This window comes from Apis mellifera, linkage group LG8 (genome assembly GCF_003254395.2).
Source record: "Apis mellifera strain DH4 linkage group LG8, Amel_HAv3.1, whole genome shotgun sequence".
NCBI classification, from domain to species: Eukaryota; Metazoa; Arthropoda; class Insecta; order Hymenoptera; family Apidae; genus Apis; species Apis mellifera.
Genome location: NC_037645.1, coordinates 6334895 through 6358790, shown reverse-complemented (window position 1 = coordinate 6358790; position 23896 = coordinate 6334895). Strand labels below are relative to the sequence as shown.

Here is a 23896-nt window from a genome sequence, read left to right as displayed (position 1 = left end):
TTGTTGATTATGGCTAGATTATTACAACATCAGGTAGATTTGCTTTTTCTGCAGTTTGATTTTCCATGAAGAATTTCTAACTCTGTGCGACCCTTATGAAAATGAAGAAATATAACCGAAGGCATAAATATCTCTTGGAGCAACATTCATTCTCTGTTTAGATAGATTAAGTTAGAATTTAATGAATATTTAATGAATCGATATTAAAATTGATTAATCTTTAGTATAAAATAGGATGATGCTATGGAGTAAATTTTGTAAATTATATATAACTTATGAATGTTTATTTAACATTATATCATTCTTATGCATATTATATTATATATGAGATCTGATATATATATATGAGATCACATTATATTATATATTAGATCTGAAGAATCTCATTTTGCTAAGAATTGATATAAAAGATTTAAATTTATATAAAAAATAATAGTTCAGAGTGAAAATAAAATTATTTAATTCATGATATTTACTTTAAAATCATTAAAAAGTTAATAGAAAGTAACCAGTAATATATTACACATTTATAGTAATATATTATTGCAATTTTAAGCACAGATTCTTATTAAATAACTAACTTATTTAATATTTAAATAGTTTTTTAACTGCACAAGAAAGCAATTTATCTGAAAGCAGTTTATAATCCAGTTTATATGTTTTGATACGGTATGTGAGTGTGCGTGTGCACGAATGCTCACATTTGCATCGATTTTGTGTTTACCCGGTATCTAACATGGCATTGCGCGCGAATGGTATAAAAAGGTTGAATTTATTTGCAATGATTTTTGCATTCTAAAAAAAAAAGAAGATCTCGTCGAATAAGAAGCTTCTAGTAGCTACAATTACTATTACATTATATACAATTACGATATATTGTAATTGTTATAAAATTACCGGCATGTGATTCTTTTGGTGTTTTCCGCCTTCTCGAATGAACGATCTTATCAGATTATCAGATTATCAGATTGGATTAGGCTTCTTAAGTCCGATTTTCGAAGGATTAAGTACCACACGTTATGTTTTATAAATTTGGAATTTATCTAAGCAATCTATTTATCTAATGTGCAATTATAAGAAGAATTGAGAATTATATTATATATATATGATTTTTCAAAGTGAAAAAGTATGTATTTATATTGAACTGTTATAAATATTATGGCATTTAAAATATATAATTCTATTTTCAATGCCATTATATTATACATTGATTATTATATTACTACTTTATATATTGAGGCTGTAATCAGATTATGGAATAGACTGAGGTTTGATATAAAGAAATATCAAAACATAGAAAATGTTTTGTTGGTAAAATGTTCAAGGAACGAACTTTGTGAACTAGTTCTTGTTCTTGAACTAGACAAAATATGTTAACTGCTGGTGTTCACAAGAAAGAAAAACTTGAATCTGCACAATAAGATTAGTAGGAATCAATTTATTGCCATAAATGTGGAATGCAATTTTATTTAAATAGCATGATCACAAAAAGAATTAATATAAAATCACTAGAAAATATTCACTAGAATGTTTTCTAATTTATAGAACTTTCCTTCTATTTCTATCTTTCTATCTTTCTTTCTCTCTTCAGAATGTACACACACATATATACATTCTTTCACTCTCTGTCTGCTAACCTGACTATCTGTTTCTCTGTCTGTCTGTCTTTGTCACTATCTTTATACTGATTTTTAACTTTACACGCTTGACTCTTTTTACGGTCATGATTTTAAGCGTGTGCTTCATCAAAACTAGTCTCTATTTTAGGATTCAATTTAGGATTCTTAAAAACTATTTCTAACTGACTTCAAAAGAAGATGCTTTAAATACTTCAAGCCAGGTTCTATGTGTGAAAAAAAAAATATACTGGTTCAAATTGTTTTAAACACCTCAAAACTTTTGTTTTCATCCTTACTTAACATTTTTAATTAATCCTATATTTCAATCCTGAATATATTTAAAAAAAATTGAATATTTTTTCTTATACATTATCCCAATTTAATTCGTATTCTAAACTAAATAACTCTAATTTCAAAAAGATTTTATTCAATGATTAATCGATTTGATGTATCATTTCCTTTTAAGAGAGGCTAGTGTAATCAATTAATCAAAAGCAAGATGCGAAGCTTTTGAAACTTAATATCTCAACATTCAGGTTTATCCAGATCTGGTAATACTATTTAAGGGATAGAGAAATAGTCCCTTCGAATTAAATTGTGTATCATTGAGAAGGAAATTAACTTATAATAATGGTACGTAATGAAGCAAAGAACTCGTAATTAGTTCCTTTTTTTTTTTTGTTTGATCTTTTCTTCTTTGATCTTTTGCCAGAATAAATAGGTACGCACAGTAAAGGTAGATGCGCGCATGTAAGCCTGGCTGTAGAGCCACGCCCGAGAACGCAGTCATTTAGATCTGAACTCGGATGAAATGCAACCAAGTCCACAGCGAAGAGAACAACCGAACCCACCCGATGTGTGCACACTATTAGACGAATTATATACACATGTATATATTACACTATTAGAGAAAAATCTACAAATCTATTACACGAAATTTATCCCCGCAAGAAAACCGGAAATCTCTCCCTGCGAAAAAAAAAAAAAGAAAGGAAAAACATGGATGAAAAATACCTATATAGAACAACAATTGAATAATCATAAGGCATCATCAATAAGAAGAGAAAGTATGAAGATTATATACGTACTTATATGCAGAATATATTGATATATTGATGGGATATTTTTGGAAAATTGATTCTACAATGATTGATGAAACAAATACAAAAGTTAGTGTATGAAAATATTAATTGAGATTCATTTATCAAATTTATAATTTCAATTTTTAAACTAAGTTATAAGCAATTTAAATTTTTTTTTCAATTTCAATTGCTTATAATTTAACAAACAAATCTCGATCAACGAATTTTCATACATCAAATTTTGTTTTTTTGTTTGTTTTAGAATTAATCCTCCAAATCTTATTAATATATTTAATATATGTCTGTATACGTGTATATAAACACTATATGTACATATCTTATATAGTCTTTATATCATAGAAAGCCTAATGAACAACATAAGTATTGACACACACAAATTGAGATAAATACAAATATGACATGCTTGTGTGTCGCTGGCTTGCCTCCTCGCTTCCTGATAGAACATCCTCTTCCCTGTTTTTGCAGCTTCGAGTAATCAGAGCGTTCAAGTCGACTCTAGAAGATTTGGAGGAGCGTCGCTCTGTCCATAGTTTACACAGCTTACACAGTATGCGCAGTTCACGCAGCCACACTGGGCCCCGACCACTTTCTGACTTCACATACATTGACGAAGACCCGACAAACAGTGCGCTGAACGCCAGCAAGGGCAATTTGCCGAACAAGACCGCCGAGGATCATACGACCGCCAGGATGAACAGCTCTACGTCACCATTGTTGCTCAGCGTTACGGGATCAGGCATCGCGTACAACCATCATAATACCACCATAAACACCATCAATGACAATAGATCCTCGTCCAATAGTGCCCTAAACCAGGCCCAACAACCCAACCATACGCAGATGCAGAGTAGCAACAACAGAGACAGCAACACAGGAAACTCCCTGCTTCTCAGCTCCAATAATTTGGCCATCCCGGAATTGACGAAGCTCGTGCATGAAACCAGCATTTAAAAGGCAGCTTTGCGTGTCACCACTGTACACCATTAAACTTCCCATTTTTTTTCATTATTATATATCCCTCTCATTTCTCTTCCTCTTACTCTATATATTGTCTGAATCATTTTTGTTTGTTGTACTTTTCTTTTTTTTTTTTTTTTTTATGTTTACACCTTCTCTTTAATCTCTTTATCTTTTTACTTTTTTTTATCATCACGTCTATTGTCATCACTGCTATATTTTCATTTTCACAATCAGAACACAGTCTATCTTCAGTTGTATACCATTTGCTATTTGTGTTTCTTGTTCGAGCTCCTTCGCGCGACAAATATTATGGGTTTTCTTGTCCTAACAACTTACTTATATATTGATTATTTTAAATGATACTCATTGATGTATGACATCGCAGACTTTTTTTTATAGTGACCTTGCAATGCTGAGAAATACTTGACTTTGGATGATCATTTCGGCTACTATTGTTATCTATTTCTTTTCCGTATATATTTTTTACTTCTTAAAAATCTACTATATATATTGTTACTTTTATAAATATTTATCTGTCTCTTCTCGGTTTCTACATTGAATTCTACGGTATTATCTCCTGTATTTTTTGGCTACAAGTTCTTTAGGACACATGTTATTTGACTTGTGAAGAATTTTTTATTCTTTGCATTTTAACATTGTCTCTTTTCTTGTATTGAGAGTATTTTAAGTATTATGAGAGTGTAAATTTTTATTCTCAAGATTTTACAATTTTTTTAAGGCTACATCTCATATTTAATTATCATTTTTATTTTAGCTTTTCAAACTGGTTTTTACTTCAAATTATTGATTTTATTCTTGTTATTTTTTTCAATTAAGCAATTTTTTATTCTACGACATGATCCATTTTTCTCCTTCTTCGTTTTCTTCTTTCTTCTTTCATGGAGCTTAAATGAAATGCTCTACTTATTGAAGGAACACTATATTTGTAACGCTCAGGCATCGCTTCTTTGCAATTTTAGGAGAAAGAGAGAGCTATAAGTACTTAAGATTCATTTTAAAACAGAGATCTGTTCAGGCTGTCCGTTCGAACTTCTTCACGTGATAACTCAGTTCATCAGTCTCTTTTATATTCTCTTTTACGATACCGAGCACAGAATACAAATACATGTTTTATGTTCACTTCAATATTACTTAAAAAGAAAAAAAGAATTCTTCAGATTATTTAAGATTTTTCTATTCAATTAAAATTATTCTTTTGTTGCAAGATATTTTAATGTTAAAATTTAAGTATTATTTATAAGTGAGAGAAAGGAACCTAGAACTTACAGTTCAAGCATTTAGAATTCTCTGCTGAATCAATTATATTCTTCACTTTTGTTCATTTTTTCTTATTTAATTTATGTCATTTTATATATAAAATCAAATGTTTTATTGGAAACATTTTAAGTTCAAAAAATAATATTTAGTATAATCTATTAAAAAATATTAGGCTGATTATTTATTGTCTGCGTGCACGACGATCTGCCTTATATGCTTGCTTGCTTCACCGATATGTTTCTTCGCACACTATTTGTTCATTATATATTTTACATATCCTACTTGCCTGCTTATTTGCCATAGAACTTAATCTAAACAGAGCAGTTTTTATTCAATTTATTTTTATCAATAGAAACAATTCCATTTGGTTTTCAAAAGAAAACTATTTTTATTATTTTTTATGAATGAAAATATGTCATGATGAGTTAAAAGATGCATTGGTCTCTTTTAGAATCTTCTTAAAGTCTATTGTTTTAATAGAAAATGTACTTATGTTCGATTTTCTCTTTGAAAACCTATATATATATATATACTATCAAAAACCATTATTCATTATAAAAATGGGCTTCTATGATTTAAGAAAAGTTGAATGCACTTTATTATCTTTCAAAGATAAATTAGGAATCATAACAAATCGTTATGACTTAATACAATTCACTTGTAATTGTCTTTAGTTGATCTTTACTATCTAGTGTTCATTTTGAAATATCGTACAGGGTGTTTATAAAGTCTATGTTTTTTTGTAGCATACATGTGTCAGGAAACCTTATGTTTTGTTTCTATATTTGATTCCTTTGTTAAATGGAATGAAGTAAATCACTGAACACTGTTAAATTTGTGTCATTTCTTAAATTTAATACTAAATAATGATATTGGTACTATATTGTGCTTAAAATAAAATGAAAATTAAAGAAAAATAAAATTTTTAATTTTCATTTAATAAAATAAATTCTCTAATGATTTTGTATAATATATAATATAAAAATTAATATTGATAAGCTATAATATAAGAAATTTGTATGTACATAGATTGTTTAACAATTTTAACATTAAACGTACTACAACAACCGATCAAATGAAATGGTTGTGAAATTTGTTTCGATTTTCTGCATAAAATGTTGATACATTTAATGTTAATTACAATTTTAAATTTAATTGGATTTTTAATTGACAAATATACTCATGATTCTATTGTTAAACAAACTTATTATTTCCTTTTTTATCTTATTTTTATTGAAATGAAAAACAATAAAATTCTATGAATTTCAAAAATAGCTCAAGACTCCATAGACACTCTGTACGGACTCATTCTTTCATTTATACATTTGAAAGCAATCTTTCTGTAGCTCGGTTTTTCTAAAAGCTGTCAGGCTCTCCATGAATAACCTAAAGAGATTTCATACAAGTGAAATCGGAGTAAAATCAGAGTATAGTATATATCATGAAAAAACGAGGCTAGCAGCTGTTTTAAAACAATCGACTTATTGACTCGTATGGTCTGCCAATAAAAAAAAAATATGAAGAGCACAATTCGTTCCTTTTTTTCAGTAGAAAAGCACAAAGGATTTTGCGAAGAGCAATCAAGGGAACGACAATAAAAAGATGTACTTAATTATGAGATCGGATCTCTAACTATTGTTCTCTTCTCCTTATTATCTTCTTTTTTCACCTAAAGAAACTTTAATTCATCTATTTTGCATTATAGATCACTAAACTTTATTATTTTCAATTTTTATGTTAAAAAAAACTGTAAAATAATTAAATAAGAAAAAGTAAACAATTAAAGATAAGAGAAAAGAAGTAAATGAGGAAAATTTAAAATATTTCCATAGAGAAATTCTGGAAATAAGATTTAATGTTTCATTGCGCAACTTTATTAAAAATTATTATCGATAATAATATTTGGTAATCATCTGAGTTTATTTTGATACGTTTGGATAACAAATGAGGAATATGGCAAACTTATTTTTTTAAATTCCATTTAGATTAACGAATCGTAGTCAATTTTTCTTTGTTCCATTTTTTTAACCTTTTAAATATTTCGCACAGATGTGTAACGTGTGAAACACATCGACTTAAAAACTATATATATCCACTGCCAAGGTTGCGAAGAAAATGAAAAACGAATATATTAATATTTCACAAGGAAATTAAATAAATGAAAAAAGAAAAAAAATAGTCGCGATAGGTTTTCTCTCCTGATTGCAATGATCAGTTAGAAATCAGAAGAATACATGTTTCTTAATTATTAGAAGAGAAATCTTAGCTAGAAATTTTTTTCCTAAAGCTTCTCAATTTAAAATCGTATTATAATTGATGATGAAACATCAGATCATTCTGTACATAATCTATCCTATTGTAATTAAATTATTGAATTATGAATTTTAAGAAATATGTTTCTGATTCTATTTTAAATACAATGATGGTTTTCTATTGAATCTCTTATTTCTTTCCAATGAAAGAAAATTTTCTTTTATAGATTATAAAGTCTTAAAAAAAACTAATTTGAAAGTTGAAAACTTTAATATATTGCAGTCTAATAGCATTGATAATTCTGTGAGAAGGAAAGATATTTCAAAAAATACTTGTTACATTGTTAATGTACTGCAATATATTAAGATATACTGCAATATATTAAGAAATATACATATAATACAATGATCTTCAACCGACTATCGTGCGCAAATCTGTATGTTTTGTTCCTGAATTTATTTTCACATAACCGTTTCTCCCATTAATAGAATTAAAATTATAAGATTGGATATTGATCTTATTCGAATTTTTTGTCGAGAAATTTCTCTAAATATTCCAATATGGAGTTCAAATTTCTGATTCATTTAGGATTCTCTATTGTGATTTACCTGCTCATCAGGTTTGAATTCACTGTATATTAAACATACATATAGTAAATACAATTCATAAAATTTATTGGTGACGATATTCGTCGTTATTCTCGCATCTTTGAGAAAAGATATAATAATTCTTGCAAAGAAACATTAATGTGTTCGCAAAAACATTATTGTTGAAGAATTTATTTCTGTATAATGTAAAATGACTATTTATATATATATAAGTGTGGGAAAAAAATTGTTGCAATCGAGAGAAAAGTTTAATTTTTAATATTTACAAATATTTAAATTTGTTATATTGGAACGATGAAAATGATTGACTACCAATTATAATGATATGCAGTACTAAAGATATATATATATATATATATATATATATGCATATGTATGTGTATATATATATACATCTTTTTATATTTATATATATATAAAATTATTATAATTTTCATTTAATTATTATTAGCGATTATTATTATTATTAATATTATTATTATTATACTATTATTATTATTATTACTATCATCATCATCATCATCATTATTATTCTTATTCTTATTCTTATTATTATTATTATTATTATTATTATTATTATTATTATTATTATTATTATTATTATTACTATTATTATTACTATTATTATTATTATTCATTATCATCATTATCATCATCATTATCGTTGTCGTCATCGTCGTCATCATCATCATCATCAACAACATTAATTATTATCATCATTAATTATTATTATTATTATTATTATTATTATTATTATTATTATTATTATTATTATTATTATTATTGTTATATAAAATAAAGTTTAAGATATGTTATCTAAATGTTATATTTGATTAAAACCGATCAGTAGAGGGTGCATGAACATTCTTAATATATTTTTAGGAACGATTCTTTTTTTCTTTATTTGATATCACAAAAAATCTGTAATGTTAATTATGACTAAATCTCTGAATTCACTTCGTATGTAGTAAAAACTAAAATATTTTTAATGTAAAATAAACTTTTGTTTGTTTACATTAAATGGATAATTCTATATCTATTCAAATATGATATAAAACAAAATATTGAAATTGCATATATTACTTGCATATATTGTACCATAAGATTTCATTTTTGATAGTTTGAAAATACTCAAAGTACAGATTATTTTATTTAATTATTTATTACATTGATAAAGGATATTTTTTTAATGATTTGATATTCAATAGAAAATAAGTTAAATGAAATAATATTATTTTTAAGAAAATAACGAGTTCAAATAATTAGTATGTAATTGTAAATATTGTGAATTTAACTTAATTATTCTATTGCAGAGAATTAATTATAATTCATTAATCCCTCTACTGAACGGAAAAAGCAAAAGTGTGCGTTATGGAAATTTGTTTCTTAATTCATGTTTTAATTCACAAATGAAAAAAATATCTGCACAATGACTTAGATAAATAAAGAAAAATACTGATTCTTAAAGGCAATCATATAATTAATAATTATAAATTATAAATTATTGTATACGTATATTTTAATCTAAAAATCTTTTTCTTTTTTGGATTTTTCTAATTTTTCAATATGTATACGTATATAAATGTTCATTTTAAATACTAAAATGATTTTTTTTTACTTATTTTTTAATTGAATTTCTCTAAAGTTTTTCATGATATTCTAAATTACATGAAAAATATTAAGGAATTTGTATTGCTATATACAAAAAAAGAATTAAATATTATTTATGTTTCAACCATAATATTATTAATATTATTAATTTATTTTATTAATATTGAACTTTGTCTTTAATCTAAATAAATGTACATCTTAATCAAAAGGATATTACATTTTAAATGACTTATTATGTAAAATTGTATATTTTAAAGTAAAGACATTAAAAATTGAAAAATATGATAGAACCTAATACAATACAATCTTACAAAAAGTTTATATTTTATTAAGAGTAAAATAGAAAAACTAAAACTTTTCTATGTTTGGCTTATATAGGTTGTATTCTATTGCCCATATTCATGATGTTCTTTCATGGTCGAAAAAAAGAAAAAAGACGAAATATTTAATTGTTTGTAATCTTCATCTCTTATTTACTTAGTAAAAATTTTTCTCAGGAATAATAAATTATAAATTTTCCAGAGCAGGTTCATTTAATCACAATAAATTTCTGATTTCTGTCTTTTTCAAAATAAATATATTTTTTCAATTATTAATTTTGATAATTACGTTATCAATGTGATGAAATGTTCAAATAAATTATAGATCAAAGGCACCATTTTCAGCTGTGAACACCGGCACATTAGCTTTCATTATCTTTTTTTTACTCACGCTAATATATTTCCTATTTGTGTAAGTGACCACTCTCGCTCGCAAATCGATTTATTTTACGGTCATTCCAGTCTAATTCTATTTAAAATTAATTAAGAGATTCGCACCGAAGCTTTTGCACTGCGTAATGGACAAATCCTATGTTACAAATCAATGTATCACTGAAATGGGTCTAGTTAATGCTAATTCTGAAGTTTAATATTGGTTTATCAAGGTTATGTCGAGTAATCATCTTTTAAGTATAATAAATTATAACGGCATAATAAATTACTTGAGCGATTTTTCTAAAAGTTTTAAATTGTTAAGGAAAGGAAATAATTAAATTTTGACTTTGAATTAAAAGCGATACGATAAAATAATGCTGTTTAAATTGCAATGAATTTAATTGAAAAAAAGAAATATTATTTTTTTATCATGAAAACATGTAGAAAAAAAATATGTAGAAATCAATTAAAGAATTCTGCCTGATAAATAGAAATTACTCTTTAATTAACCTTGAATTGAACTAATATTCGTGAATTTTAATAGAAAATTTCATTACAATCCGTTAATCATATATTGATCTTATTATCAATTAACGGTGCTATTCACTATTTTATAAGAATACTTGACGTTAAGTTCACAATGTTCTACAAGTTTATATTTAACTAATGATTTACTGAGATAATTTAATATGCAATAGTCATTTAAATATATTGATAGTTATTCTTACAAAAATATTTTCAGCGAAATCAAACTCTAACCTTAAATTTACTTATTTATTATCGGAAATTTAACATTTAATATTCCATTGATATTTAGCCTGATTAATATTTTAACTATTTTTGACACTATGCATTCACAAAATACTCTATTTATATTATTTCACATGATTATTGTTACTTTTAATTTTTTCTTTCTTTTTTTTTTTTTTCTTTTCTTTTTGCATCTTATAATTCATTGCGTCTCGAGAAATTTGAAATGCAAAGATAAATGAAACTTATTTAATTAAGTATCTTAACTTTGCAAGTTTGTTAACTTTGATTTTAAAAGTAACGGAATAAGGGGAAGATATATATATATTGAATTTATTTCACCAATGGAACGGTAGTAATTGAGAAATGAAACATATTGTATGAGGGTATAATATCAAGGATATTATGTCTTGCGTTGCATGTACGAGCTATTCTCGGTTTCTGCTTACCAATCTCTATTATCTTTTAAGTTCTGTTTCCATGCAATCGTATTCCGCGGATTCTGTGTATTCAAGTCATATCAAAAATAATATTATACAACCAGCAGGTATTATTTTTAAGTATAGTTTTCTTCCTTAATAATAATAATTAATGATGAGGTACTTTTTAGCTTTTCTAAAGTTATTTTTGTTTTTTAATAAAATTAATATATCAGCATTCTTAAGATCAGTTTCCAATGATTTCTTACATAATCTATATATTTGAAAACAACAAAATTATTGAAAAAGTTTTTTTGTAAGAAATTAAACGTTATATAATTATGAATATAATTGCACTTTTTTTTCTAGGAAAATTCTAGAAAAGTAGATAATTTTAATCAGTTAAAAAGTGCCTAAAGGCAGAGCGGTGTTACTCAAACCGGGCCATAAACGGGGAACACTAAAGAAAAATTTTTTTTAATCGATTTATTTCGAAAACTGGTGTACTAGTAAGCGCGTTAATTGCTCGTTGCATCTAGTTATAACCATGATATTATCCTTTGCTCTTGAAGGTAATAGGTGGCGAGTTGCAGGAACGTTTGATACCAGTACCCTACAGCAAGAGTTCGACAGACCAAGCTGTAAGCGCTCCTCTCTGCTCTATCTTTCTTACTTTCGCTAAATCTTTATCTTATTTCTATCTATCTGTCTGACTGCTGTCTGTCTGTCTGTCTGTATCTATCTGCCTATAACTGTTCTATGTTCGCACAAGCATATACAATATAACACACATGCAATCGTTTACACATATAAATACAGATTTTTTTTTTCTCTCTGCTTCTCTCTCTTTCTCTATTTTTGCTTAAATTGTTCGGTTTCATTATTTACCCAATGTTTTTTACTCGCTTTCTATGTGCCATCTATTTGTTGCTGCTTTTATCTGCCTTCTAGATTTTCATACGCTTTTTTTCTATTATTTTTCTGTGTTCTATTTTTAATTTGTAAATTGTAATGTTAATCCCTTAATCTTTGCATTTCTACTCAAATACAATACTCTGAATCAAATACGTTTTCTTTAAGTACAAGATTTGATAGATTTTTTTAAAGAAATCTAATTTGAAATTTATTAAAGATCATACAAAGATTAGTAATAGTTTATTTTTTATAGTATTAGTATTATACAACTACGAGTCCCTTTTTCTATATTTTTTATTATATTTGAATCTTTTCTCTTATCGTGTGTTAATTTTCCTCGCGCACACATTATATAGTTATACATTATTATAATTATTATAAATATGCACACATAAGCTTTTATTTGTCTGCTTTTTTTATTTATTAAACATTTCTCTTTCTTCATGAATCTCGATACCTAGTGATTAGGATTCATTCTATATTTTTTATAGATTTAAAAGTTTTCCAATCATGTTCCAATTATTTAATTAGATTAATAATAAAATCAATAACTTTGATTCAAATAAATTTAATAAATTTAATAAAATTTTTTAAGACTTAAAGATATATCATCTATTTTATAATAAAAGCACTATTATATTTCTACTATATTCTTTTGAATATTCATTATATTCTAATGAAATAGTATATAAAAACATAATTTCTATCTTTTTTTTTTGAAATTATATTTCATAAAAGAGATAAAATAATCATAAAAATAATCACTGGTGTCGAGAATATACAATTTCTTACTGGTATATCAATGAAAAAAGTTCTTTTTTTAAATAGCACGTTACATTTTTACTTTTTATCTTTACATTTTTACTTCGTATTTCATTCTATTTTTCTTTCTTCATTCTTTTATAAATTACAAAAAATAAATTAATTCGTTCTCGTTTCGATAAAAAAGTAAAAAAGATATGATGTAATAAAATATTAAAAATAATTAAAGTGTAATTAAATCATAAATATGAAATCATTATTAAATTTCTTAAGTGAAAAAAAAAATCTAATGAAATTTAAAATTCTAGAATTTCATTTTATTAATATATTTATGATTATGCACTTATGAAAGAAACTTAATAAATAAAAATAAGTAAAGAAAAAAAATCTAAAAAAATTAGATTAGATTTATGATCTTGAGATATTAAATATAAAATCACTTTTTTGCATACTTTATGGAATTATTTTCATTAAGCAATTAATATGGAGGAAAAACTAATAGATAAGTATTATTACTGTAAGAAAACATATAACCTGATAATTTTAATAGTTAGTTAATAAATGTTAAAGTCTATCATCTATAATATAATTTCTTTATCTATTATAATTCAATTTATTAAATGAAAAAAAAATTAATATCAATATAAAATGATTAAATATAATCAATTAAGATTAATAATTTTTTGTCGAAACGAGACTCCTTATTGCAAAATTATTGCAAAATTGATAATGAGTAATTTAAAAGAAACGAAGGACATTTCTTTCATCTCTTAATAAGATTACTTTCCTTATAATTAAGGAGTATTTTTATGCCCTATTTTACAAATCTGCTATAATTAATAATATTCGCTAATGATCTTAAGGGTGATCTTTTTTATATTTAATGGATATTTCGCTGAATTTTCGGCTATGCTTACATGCAAGCAAGTAGTATGATACCTTTGATTGTATTTATGATACGACGTGGTTCGCGTAACTTTATTAATTTTTTTTCATTAATTAATAATTCGATATAATAAAGTTAATTAAACTAATGTGTATTGAATAGACTTAAATGAAAAAAATACTATATTTTCTCCAATTTTTATCACACGATCCACGTCGTGTTCGTAGGCACGTTACTATTGTTCCATGCATTACGGCTGTACCATGAATTTTTTGTTTATAATTATATTTTTTCTGAAATGAACGTATTTTTGGCCATGGGCCATTTACAATAAACCCGCGAGACTTATACAAGATGTATCATATATATAAATTAAAATTTCTAGCAATGCCATATGCGATTGTGTAGTGTCCTCTTTTGCGACACTAGATATATTAGATGCGAGTAGGCAAACTTGTGAAGGCTTCTGTGATTTTTTTTTTTTTTTTTGTTATATTTATTAAATTCTAAGGATAATTCTACAATGATGATATAAAGAGATAGTTTTACAATAATATTGAATAAAGAAAAACAATTTTTTTTTTCTCAGTAATTCAATATTTATCATGAAAATAACGAAGCGAAGATATGTTTGTAGAACAAAATATAATTTTTATTGGCTCATATATAAATTTCTTAAAGTCATCAATCCATTAACATTTTTTTTTATGTCAAATAATAATTTAAATATAGCTAAATGACACGTAATACATATTCTAATACTTTTTCGATATTCTTCGGCGACGCATTGAGATCTCTTTTTTGATAAAAGATCCTTCTTTATTTCTCTTTACCACCATATTCACCTTTTCTCTCTCTCTCTCTCTCTCTATCTCTCTCTCTCTTTCTCTGTCTCTCTATCTCTATCTCTCTAATAAATCTATACATTCTGGCTGAGCTCCTCGCGGCACGATTGATGCGGCTTCCCTCCAAATTTTGACACTTTTTTTATCGATAATTAATAAGCTTGAAAACAATATTGCTACGCATCAATTTTTCCAAGCTTTCACAAAAAAAAAAAAAAATTGTACTGATTTCTTGATTGACTTGTTTTTTTATAACTTTTATAACTATTTTTTCAAGTTAAAGAAAAAAATAATTTCCGTCTTGCGTGTGCCTTGTGCATATGTATCTCTGTTATTTGATAATGAGAGTAGAGAGGGCAGGCGCGTCGTTCGTCATGCGGGGAATCATCAGAGCACATGTGTCGATCTATGAGCTACTTATAATATAAGTGAAATGAAAGAGAGAAACATGACGAACTGAAAAACATGACCAAATTTGTGGGATGACCATTGTCTCCCTGTGGAATGCAGAATCGTTGATCAACAGAGCGCATTGCGCAGCGTAGCGTGCATGTTTAAAGTACCAGAGAGATGCATTATCTAAACCGGATATTCGACCAGGTTAAAGAGTCTGACTGTCAGCCTGATTAGGGGACCACTCTCCACGACACATCGTGTAAGTATTCCCTCAATGTTTTCTGTCAAACAACAAAGCAATCATATGATCAGATTTAAAGAAAAAAAGAAATAAGATAATTTTTAAAAAAAATACACAGTTAACGCGACATATTTTCCTGCCATCTCTATGAAAATGCAAGGAAGGAAGAAAAAAAGAGAGAGATTTAGTCTTTATATGTTTTTGATTATCTTATAAATATATATATATATATATTTATATAGAATATATTTTATATATTTATATTGTATTTATATATAATATAATAGTATAATATATTTTTATACATATTATATTATGTGTTTATATATTTATTTATATTTATAGAAATATTCTATACATTTATGTACATGTCAAGACAAGTAAGAATATAAATAATAATCTCGCAGATATTTTTGGATGGGGGTTGTTCTTTTTCTACAGGGGTAAATTTTTTTGGCTGATTTAAATATAGCAGTGTTCATCAGTTACGTAATACTATACGCCAATGCATGCTAAATTTTTGCAATTTGCAATCTGTCACGCTGTATTACAGTTCACCAAACGATGCAAGTGTATATGCGTGAAATTTTAATAATTTTTTTTCTTTTAAGATTTGAATGTAATACCAGCTTTTAATCGCGTATATTTTTAGTAGTGTGTGTCGATAATGTATCATTTGTTATGTTGGCTTGTTTGAAAATATTTCTAAAAGAACTCAAAAAATTTTTTTTTTATATTTTTTCAAAGAAAGTCTTTTAATAGATAGAATTGAAATTATGCTTAAAGTGAATAAGCTTTAAGCGTCGCATATCCGCTTTCTGCATCGATGATCGCATATCTGAAGCAAAAATTGATCTTATCAAATATACATGGGAAGGATTCAGTGAAGAACATCAGCGATCAACGGGTGCATGTAGTGTTGCGTGACATTGCAAGTATAATTTGAGGTTATGACGTCTATGGTTTGTAAAATTAATTTTTTCTTAAAAAAAATAAGAAAAAAATCTAGTTTAAAAGTAATTATAAACTATTTTACATACATAGATTAATTTTTCACTAAAGAAAGAACTGTAAATTTCTGTAAATATCATTGACGTCGTTCTTCAAATTCTATTGTCTAATTATTGTCTTGCTGTGCAGGATATCAACGCCCCGCTAGTTCTTCTAGTAATTCGTGTGGCCGCTGCTTTCTGTCTTTATACATACACATAATTATAATTATATATATCTACATCATAACTGTTTCCTAATCTGTTTTACGGAGGTTGATCATTGTATCCGTTACAAAGATATTAAAAAAAAACTATTTGTTCCTTTAATTTATTAAAAAATTATGCTTTTCAGCGCATTTAATGTTGCTTTTAAGCCACATGCATTTTCTCATTGACATTTTTTAAAATTTGCAAAAATTTTAGTAATTTTATCAAATTAGTAATTCTAAAAACTATTCGTTCATATTTAAACAAAAATATTATATAAAAATAATATTTAATAATAAAATAAAATAAAAAGATGTCGATGAGATTACAATAGGATAAAAGATCAACCTCGATTAATTGATTAACTGGATCTATCTAACAGTGTATTTCTCCCAAAGCTCATGGCATAGCCAAGGACATAAAAACTCTGCATTTACAGAAAGATTTCCGATTACAGATCCGCGTAGTGAACGCATTTCGGCAGGGCCTAGACGCACGCTACACGAGCGAGCACAGCAGCACTACATTGGCGGAGGTACTGAGAAAACAGTCGTCCTTAAGCAAGCGGCTCTCGCAAACGAGCAGCATTGAATACGCCGATAACAACCCAGACGAACTGACCATACCCGAGATAGATGTGGAAAGATTGTCAAGTCACAGTCATACAGAGACCGCTGTTTAGAATGGGAGAAGAATGGCGGGGTCAGCAGCGATATGTTTATCAAGCTGTGTTACGTTCGATCCTCTCTGACGATATGTAAACACGAAAAAGAAGTCATCTTCATCCTTGTTTATCTCGTGGCCAGCGCGTTCGGAGGAAAGGACAAAAAAAAAATAAATAAATAAGAACCATATATATATTGATTCTCCTGAACGAGAATATAAAAAGGGGATCGTATTCCTAAAAAAAAAAAAAGAAAGAAAAAAAAATATATTAATCATGATGCGAGTTAGGTCCTCGTCATTTTCTCTCTTTGTGTTTTGTTATCGATAGTCGATAGTGGAAACGGACGATTGAATCGCATGTCGGTCATAGCGTGTTCAGAAGGAGGAGAGAAAAAAAGAGAAAGGGAAGAAAGATAGAAATAATGATGATGGCCTTCTGCCCACGAGACATCGCCGCGGATATCTTAACCGATCCGTGCGAAACACCAATTATAAGATACCAAAGTAACGCACCACTGCCTTTCCTCTGTTGTTACTTACGTTTTCTTTTTTTTTTTCTGTCCTTGTTTCCCCCGCTCTTTGCATATCTATCTTTTTCCTCGCCAAAGATTCTTTTATTTATAATTTTCTTTTTTTAATTTTAAACGATAATTTTGAATTGCAACAGAGGTGGAGAGAGCAAAGAAAGAAACAAAAACAATTCAAATTACTAATGAGAAAATTATTTTCATTGTTGTGACACGGGATTTACTTAAAATCATATATCTTCGTTTATCTTTTAATTTAATGTTGTATATTTTTCTCTCTTTTTTTTTCTTTTTTTTTTTTTTTTTTTTTTTTTTTTTGACTTTTTTCAACGTCTCTCCACCGTTCTATTCACCATTCATTGACTTCTTTTTGCGACACTTACTGCCATGTTATTTCTCTTTCTAATTTTATTTCCTATCTTCTTTCAGTCTATTTCTACCTCGCACAATACTTGCTACACTAAAACTATTTTTTCTTTTCCCTGCTTTCTCCTTTCTACGTTCTTTCTTATTTCTCTTTCTGACATCTCAATCTATTTATCTACCTATCTACCTATATATCTACCTATCTATCTATTTAACTATTTATCTGTCTATCCTTGTTTCTCGTACTCGCTCTTCTCGCGTGACTTAAAGATGATCTAGTCACTAGTTTGTATTGCTAAATACTTCCGTGAATATACTCAGCACTGGGGGTGCCTTACAAAAAAACAAAGTCAAAAAAAAAAAAAAAGAAAAAAAAATTAAAAAGAATTGCGCATTGTTTTTTAGCCTTACTTCGCGTGTAAAATGAGATTTGATGAAGGATAAAGAAAAATTACATGAGAAACGAGATGAGAGAAAAAAATTTGTCATACTGATTCTTCTTTGCTACCTTCGCGTAATTGAAAAAAAAGAAAAAAAAGGAAGAGGATGGGGGGACTAACGGAGAGAGTATTTAACGACAGTACTAAAAAAAAAAAAAAAAAAAAAAAAAAAAAAAAAGAAATAAAAAGAATTAAAAGAAAAATGAATGCCACGACATTGCCACTAATTACGCTTAAGTCGATACGAAGATCCTGATAGTAAAGACGTTAATTATGCCACGATATAAAATCCGCATGTATTTTTAGTAATAAATATATATAACTATGAAAAAAAGAAAAATCATCAAATATGTTTTTTCGACGAGACACTTTTCTTATGTTCATTGCTCGCCAAAAAAATATACATATATGTATATATATATATACGAAAATATAAGAAGATTTATCTGGCTCTATTATATTAAGATCATCACGAAATTTGAATATAACGTATGTATATGTTTCATTTTTTTTTTCTTTTTGGTTAGCTTTTTTTTTTTTTTTTTTTTTTGTATAAATCGTTTGAAAAATCGTTTTCTCTTAATTCTATATTACGTGGCTATACTGTAATTATTCTCAGGACCTATCGATTTCGATCGAGAACGAAGCGTGCATGTCGACCATCGGTCGAGATTCTGATCGATATATCGATACATCTCCATTATCCGATGCTGATCGATTGCGTTTCGATCTTCGACAGCACGGATCGATAATCGTGTACGTCGCTAGAGGGATAGAACTTTTTATGTTGATGGAACCAGTATTCATGTTATCGGATTCTAATTATTATCGTAACGCCGATAATAAGTATTATTTCAAAGCCGAATATAAATACGTTATACTTTTTTAACTTAAACCAAAAAAAGAACTATATACGGGAATCGCTGCCAAATAAAAGGAAAAATGAGATAAGAAATAAAAAAAAAAAAAAAACGTGACGCGTGTTTACTCCAAGTCTCCATGAAGTCAGTAGCCGATATACGTGTATATATTTATATGTATACTCAATCAAAATATATTTGTGTGTACATATATGTATATATATATGTATATATATATATATATTCATTTGAAATATGTATATGTAGCTTTCTGAAATTTGTTTGATGTGTGTGTGCTGATGTAAAAAAAAAAAAATAAAATAAATAAAATAAAAAATAAAAAAAATAAAAAAAGTAAAGGAAAAAAAAAAAGAAAGAAAACGCGAAACGTGAAAGAATAATAAAGATAAAGATGCGGATTTTTCCTGTATAGAGCGACGATAAAGTGATTTCATTTTTATGCGCGCTCGAGACACGGGAGCTCGTTAATTCGTCGTTGCGTTCATACGAACAGATTTTTTCATAAGGTAAAACATAGGACTTAATTTTGGAAGAGAGAAGAAATAATGAAAAAAGGCTTTTAAAGGCCTATTTACATGCACCGTATTCTAGTCTTAAGCACTCTATGCCTTACACTGCCAGTTATAAAGACGCGCTGTTCTTGTGGATATCTGTAAATGGTACACACACATATATATATGTATATGTATACAACAATGCCATTGTCGCCAATACTATCGTCATCCTTGCTGCATTGTAATATCGATCTCGTCATATTAATCATGTGCATCATTTTCGTTCTATGATTTCTGATCTTTTCCCTTCAATTTATCTCGATTATTTTATTATTATTATTATTATTATTATTATTACTATTATTATTATTATTATTATTATATTTATAAATTTTCTTCGTTTCATTTCTCCTTTTTTTATTATTTATTTCTATTATATTCTGAGTGTGCAATTTCATTTAAACCTAATTTCTTTCAACATTATTTCATTATCTTTACTCTTTTATCTAAAATTAATTATGCGCGCATCTCTCTCTCTCTCTCTCTCTCTCCCCTCTCTCTCTCTCTCCCTCTCCCCCTCCTTTTCTTTTCTTTTTTTCCTCTCTCATCCTTCCCTTTTATTTGTCTTTTTAATTTTTTACTCAGAGCTTAAAGATGCACAAAGAAAGGAAAACAAAATGACATATTTTATGGGAATATTAAAAAAAAAAGAAAAAAAAAAAAGAAGAGAGAATAAATAAAACTGCTACTAATTTCACGCAGACTTTGATAGGCACGATCGCGTCCCACGATGTATGAAATTAATTTTGAGATAAGAAATAGAAGCAGGGAAATTTAGAAGGAAAACTGGATTACGATAAACGAGCGTCGATCGTGGTTCGTTACGGTCACGATCATTGTTAACAGTGGACATCGAATATTTTAGAAAAAAAAAAAAAGAAAAAGAAAAAAATTGAGTAAAGCAAAAAGAAATTTAAAAAAAAATATATATAAACACATACATACACGAACACATACATACAGGTTATCGATACCTTGCTGTTATCGAAGTTTCTGTATGCTCGGTACCACCGTTCTCGTTATTGCCGTTTTCTCACCCCATTGTCTCATCCTCGCTATGTATTATATGTTTTACGTTTCTTCTGTCCGCCGTCGAGATCGCACCGATCATCCGAAATGAATTAAGAAAAAAAAAAAAAAAAAGACGAGATAAAAAATAGGGGGAAAAAAAAAAAAAAATATAAATAAATGAAACTCGATTCGTCACTCTCGTCCCGTCCCTAAATTGCATTAAGCACCTTTTTAAGCTCCGATTGTTCTTACTCTCTGTACTCTATATTTAAACGCATTTCGCGTCTATTTAAGATTGTGTAGAGTGTACAAAATAAATATCGTGCGGAAAGCAAAGAACGAAAAAGAAGAGAAAAAGAAAGAAATTGATAGTTTCGATAGCCAAAAAATAGAAGAGAGTGAAAACTAATAAAAATGAGATGCGCTTTTTTCCTCTCTCGATAAATCGATGTTATCGGATAATCGTGTTACGCAAGAGTAATAGAGAGGGAGAAAAAAAGAATGATTCCATGAGAAACGAACTTCCTCATGGGGAGATTCAAAGTATGAGAAGATTAAAAAGAAAAAAGAAAAAAAAAATGCAGCCATGATCAGCTTATTCTGCTATAAAAGCTGTTCTCGTGCGTCAGTTCACTTGAAGCCGATCTTGAAAAATATAGTTGAATTCTTGTAGCGTCAAAGTTGGAGAGAACAAAAAAGAAAAAAAAAAATAAATAAATAAATAAACTGTCCTTGTATATACCTCGCGACGATCGTCACCGGTGCGAATCCTTGTAAAATCGGCCACTCTGCCCCGGGGACGTCTCTGTAAAACTCTTTGTGTTTTTCTTTCGACGTTGCTACGAGCAAGAATAAAGAAGATGGGGGAAAACGAAGAAGAAGAGAAAGAATAAAAATTGTGTGGATCTAGTTTAACACAAAAAAGTGAAAAATCATTTATGTAGCGGTATGATATTGCACCGATCCGTAACGTCATTTTTCGTCTCGTATTTTGAACTGATTATTAATCTTATAACGAAATCGAGCCGTCTAGTGTAAATATAATAAATATATGTATGTCTGTATATATATATACCTACATATGCATATATAGAGACATAATGTCACGTATATATATTTATGTATGTATGTATGTATGATGCGTGTATGGCGTGTGTGTGTGTGTGTACGTATGTATGCATGTATGCATGTATGTATGTATGTATGTATGTATATCTATATATACATACATATCTTACGATATTTTGAATTTTCTTTATGAATTTTTGATTCATTCATTGATATATAGGACCGTATCGTGCTCACAATTTTTTTGTTATGAATTATATAATTGATATAAAAAAATAATTTATTTCTTTTTTACAATACTTTATCTTTCAATGTTTTTAAGCAAAGAGATTTTTATAAAGCAAACACATCATCACGAGTAGTTAGGTTGATTATAATGACAAAAGTGGTCCTATAGATCGATCGAATAATCCAATTTCTTTTTTTTTTTTTTTTTTTTTTGAAGAATCTAGGTGAATAATCATAAAATATATTTATATATAGTCCGTCCAGAGATATAACGAGGTTGTAAAGTGTTAAATGAAAAGTTACGGATGTTTTAAGTATCGTTAATAATGAAAATTATGGCATCGTATTGTATTGTCAATAGATACAATAATTTACAACCAACGCTATAATCTCTAGACGAACTATGTATTCTTGTAAAGTAAATTTCATCGCTTTACTAGAGAATTAGAAAGAATGGTGACAGAGGATGCGATTTCCGAAATTCGCGACACTAATTTCTTTTAAATTTAAAAATCGGAATCAGCGTCCTCATCCCTGATTAAATTGTTCATCGGTATTCCCAGATTGCAAGGTTAATCCTTTTGCGGCATTTAAATATTCTTACACAGAATTTATTGTTAACCGTTGTCTTCTGTCCTTGTTGAATCAATAATAAATAATAAATAATAATAATAATAATAATAAATAATGATAATAGTAATAATAATGATATGTAATAATATAATATAATATAATATAATATAAATAATAATAATAATTATTATTATAAAAAGTAATGATAATAGTAATAATAATATAATATAATGATATAATATATAAATAATAATAATAACAATAATGATAATGATGATGACGATGATAATGATGATGATAATGATAATAATGATAATAATAATAATTATAATAAATAATAATAACAGTAATAATAACGTATAATATAACGTATAATATAATATATAAATAATAATAATAACAATAAGAATAATAATATTAATACTAATATTAATAATAATAATTATTATTATTATTATAACAATAATAATAATAATGATAATATAATAACAACAATAATAATAATAATAATAATAACAACTACAACAATGCGGATGATGATGATGATGATGATGATAGCAATTGAATATCGAGTTTGTAATAGATTGATCGAACGGTTGCGAAAGAATTAATCTTGTTCGAGAAAAAGATTTGTGGCGCATGCGCAGAAAATTCAAAAAAATTTCGAATTACAAAGTAACTGGTACGCGCTTATTATATATCGTACCATTTGCTTGTTTTGATATAATAATAAAAAATATATATATATATATACTGAATATTTTCACATCTGGTCAAATAATTTCTGTCGATAATATGCATAGCCACAAACATTCTGTTTTCAATCTGGTATCCGATCTGTCGTATAATCGAAACGTGCCACTGCCTGCGATATTGAGACGCCGGATGTTGACACTTTCGTACTGGCATTTAACGTATATTGCAATTTCTTTTTGTTTCACGCTCTGTCATTGTTTGATAATCATGTCATATCTTTCCAACTTCATGAGATCGAGATTTTCCTCCTTTTTCTATCTTTTTCCCTTAATCTATGTACACATAC

At 27.4% G+C, this 23896-nt stretch overlaps 1 protein-coding gene and 1 long non-coding RNA gene across 14 annotated transcripts in view; both read left to right on the top strand.

Moving 5' to 3' along the window:
• The window catches only part of LOC551261 (plasma membrane calcium-transporting ATPase 3), a 63122-nt gene extending 45519 nt beyond the window's left edge, over positions 1–17603 (top strand). For 5 of the 13 annotated variants that reach the window (XM_026442107.1, XM_026442112.1, XM_026442109.1 and 2 more), the window contains one exon: positions 3188–3673. In XM_026442107.1, coding sequence (XP_026297892.1) covers positions 3188–3673 — 486 coding nt within the window. Of the gene's footprint in view, positions 1–3187; positions 4060–11868; positions 11938–16997 lie in introns of those variants that run through there. The other 8 variants (XM_026442113.1, XM_026442115.1, XM_026442114.1 and 5 more) reach the window with 7 other exon arrangements.
• LOC102655432 lies at positions 516–2636 on the top strand. The gene is made up of 2 exons (XR_409787.3): positions 516–2252; positions 2332–2636. It is a non-coding gene; the product is annotated as an uncharacterized LOC102655432 (long non-coding RNA).
• Positions 17604–23896: the final 6293 nt, after the last annotated feature.